Below are 2,797 nucleotides of genomic sequence, written 5' to 3' on the forward strand. Positions count from 1 at the left end.
ACTTGAATGATGGAAATTGAATTTTATATATACTTATTACTACTATTTCTGTTTTATTTTATTCATTCCTTTTTTTTGTATGTTCTTAAGATAAGATATTTTAAAAGTAAAAAAAAAAAGATATTTTTTGGTACAATTTGTATATAAATAAGTAAAAGAATAATAGTGACAAAATAAAAAGGATTATAGGAATATCTTTCATTCAATATTTATAGTTTTATCGAATTTTCAATGAGGTTCGTATACTGTTTTTTTTTTTCAATTAGGTCCCTAAGGGTATACAAGTAATTTCACAATTCACTAATATTTTTTTGACGTTTAACGTTAATAGGGATTAAATTGAAAAAAAAATAATGTATAAGGACCCAATTGAAAAGAAAAGAGTATAGGGACCTAATTGAAAATTCGGTGAAATTATAGGGACCTGCAAAGTAATTAAACATTTTTTTAAAATACCTGAATGGAGCAGAGAAACCAGGTGCAATTATGAAGACAGACAAGCAGTGATTGTGCGCGAATGAATGACAACAGCTAGGCGGTTGACAGAGGACGTGATGAATGGTGGCAACGTGACAAACAAAGGTAGGGATGCGGGCGATAGAGGCTTCAGGTGCACCAAAGCAGCACAGAGAGCGAGAGTAAAGAGAAGCAGAGAGTGACCTGTGGCTGTTTGGAGACACAGTCGACCAATGGCGAGCGACGAACGACAAACGGCAGAGGTCACAAAAATGAGAGAGTGAGAGAATGGTGAAGAGGGGGAGAAGAGTGAGCGATTAGGATTAATGCTTGAGCCATCAGCCCATCAACATTATTTTGTTATATTTTTTTAGTTTAAAATGACGTCGTTTTTTGCCAAAAACGGATACCCAACACAAACTTGCTAATTTACGATTTTGATGGAATTTATGCGAGTTTAGCTAAGTTTATTCAGAAACGAGTGTGTTTGAGTTAACTCAATTTCACTACTTAAACTCATAAAAACTCATACGAGTTTACGAGTTAACTTGCAAATTTAACAACAATATACCAGAGAAGAAGAAGAAAAAAAAAAAAGAAGCAATAGGAATACAAGTAAGAAAAAAAAAAGAAGAAAAAAGCATAAACAAAAAAGAAAAAGTATTACATTTTTGTTGAAATTGAAATGCATCTGTTTTTCTCCTGAACGCAATTTGCAATTCGGTGAATTGTGAGAGAATTTGGTACGAGTAAGAATGTGCTCTAATTTAGCAATAGTAGCACTTAAGCAGCTGAAAAGCCCCAGCCCAGGGCAGAGAGAAAAGAAGAAAGAAATAGCGAAAGAAGACACCCCTCTCTCTCTCTCTCTCTCTCTCTCTCTGCAAAATGAAAAGCAACACGAACACGAAGCTGATCCTCCTCCATCCTTCATCCCTCCATCCTTCTAACCACCACCGCCTCTTATTCCTCCTCTTCCTCACTTTCTTCACTCTCCTCTTCACCTTCACCCTCTTCACCACCGTCAACGTCCCCTCTTCCTCCACCACCACCCCCTCCATCTCCACCTTCTCCCCTCTCCCTCCCTCCATCTCCAAAGCCCTCCTCCACTATGCCACCACCTCCAACACCACCATCGCCACCACCAAACCCATGTCCCCCTCCGAAACCAACGCCATCGCCTCCACCCTCCTCCGCACCCCACACCCCCCCAACTTCCTCATCTTCGGCCTCACCCACGAGTCCCTCCTCTGGGCCGCCCTCAACCACCGCGGCGGCCGCACCGTCTTCGTCGACGAGATCGAATACATCATCTCCAAGTTCGAGCAGAACAACCCCGGAATCGAAGCCTACGACGTTCAGCTCACAACCAAAGTTACCGAACACAAGAACCTTCTCTCACACGCGAAGAAACACAGTAGAAAAGATTGCAGACCCGTTCAGAATCTCTTGTTCTCGGAGTGCAAGCTCGCCATTAACGACCTTCCCAACCATATCTACGAGGTTCCATGGGACGTTATACTCGTCGACGGTCCAAGAGGCTATTTCCCGGGGGCTCCGGGGAGGATGGCGCCGATCTTCACAGCGGCGGTTCTCGCGCGGAGCAAGAAACCGCCGGGGAAGAAAACACACGTATTTGTTCACGATCTAGGAAGAGAAGTGGAAGCGGTTTTCAGTAAAGAATTTCTCTGTGGGGAGAATATGGTGGAGAGGGTGGATTCGTTGGGGCATTTCGTTTTGGAAAGTGAGATTGAAAACAGGGAAAGTTTCGGTTTTTGCAGGAATTCTAGTTACCCTTTATCTTCTTCATCTTCGTCTTCGTCTTCGTCTTCCTCGTCGATGCCGTCATGACCATTGATGAATCACAGAGGTGTGATTTTTAGATAATATCTGTAAAATAATGTTTTTTTTTGTTTAACTTTACTTTTTTCTTTTTTTTTTTCTTTTCAATATTTTAATAGGGAAAAAAGTGTAATTTAAGTTGGCGTTACACAATAGTGGCATGCTTTCAACGGTTTTTCTCCCCCCAAAAAAGGGGTGGGAACGGGAAAATGGAGCTTTAGAAAATCAAAATTTTTAATTATGTTTTGGTGCTGTAGCTATGATTGTAGCTTTGGTTATTTGCTTTGGTAAGAAAAATTGAATTTTGAAAAAAGTTGAAACTTGTAATTGCTGTTCACGGGTGACAGGGTCAAGACCTATTAACCCAAATTAAGTTATCATTAAAATCAATTTTAAATCAATTTTATACAAATTCTAAACTGTAATCCAAACACACATTTTACCGTTTAATTGGTAAAATTTCAAATTTTGCAAATTTTCTATTTTTCAAGATTTAAAATAA

At 39.7% G+C, this 2,797-nt stretch overlaps 1 protein-coding gene across 2 annotated transcripts; it reads left to right on the top strand.

The window, feature by feature from the left end:
- On the top strand, positions 1,141–2,551 carry LOC107637752 (protein IRX15-LIKE). Of its 2 annotated transcripts, none has more exons than XM_016341091.2 (2): positions 1,141–2,365; positions 2,396–2,551. In XM_016341091.2, exon 1 carries the CDS (start codon positions 1,342–1,344, stop codon positions 2,302–2,304), a length of 963 nt encoding a protein of 320 aa, XP_016196577.1. In that variant the 5' UTR covers positions 1,141–1,341; the 3' UTR covers positions 2,305–2,365; positions 2,396–2,551. The 2 variants fall into 2 exon arrangements, with proteins under 2 accessions (XP_016196577.1, XP_020976805.1); XM_021121146.1 differs by having other exon boundaries at positions 1,141–2,356; positions 2,387–2,551.

Source organism: Arachis ipaensis, chromosome B04 (genome assembly GCF_000816755.2).
Source record: "Arachis ipaensis cultivar K30076 chromosome B04, Araip1.1, whole genome shotgun sequence".
NCBI classification, from domain to species: domain Eukaryota; kingdom Viridiplantae; phylum Streptophyta; class Magnoliopsida; order Fabales; family Fabaceae; genus Arachis; species Arachis ipaensis.

Bases quoted from the DNA above. Each gene is read 5' to 3' on its own strand.
- LOC107637752 (XM_016341091.2), top strand. From the start codon at position 1,342: ATGAAAAGCAACACGAACACGAAGCTGATCCTCCTCCATCCTTCATCC.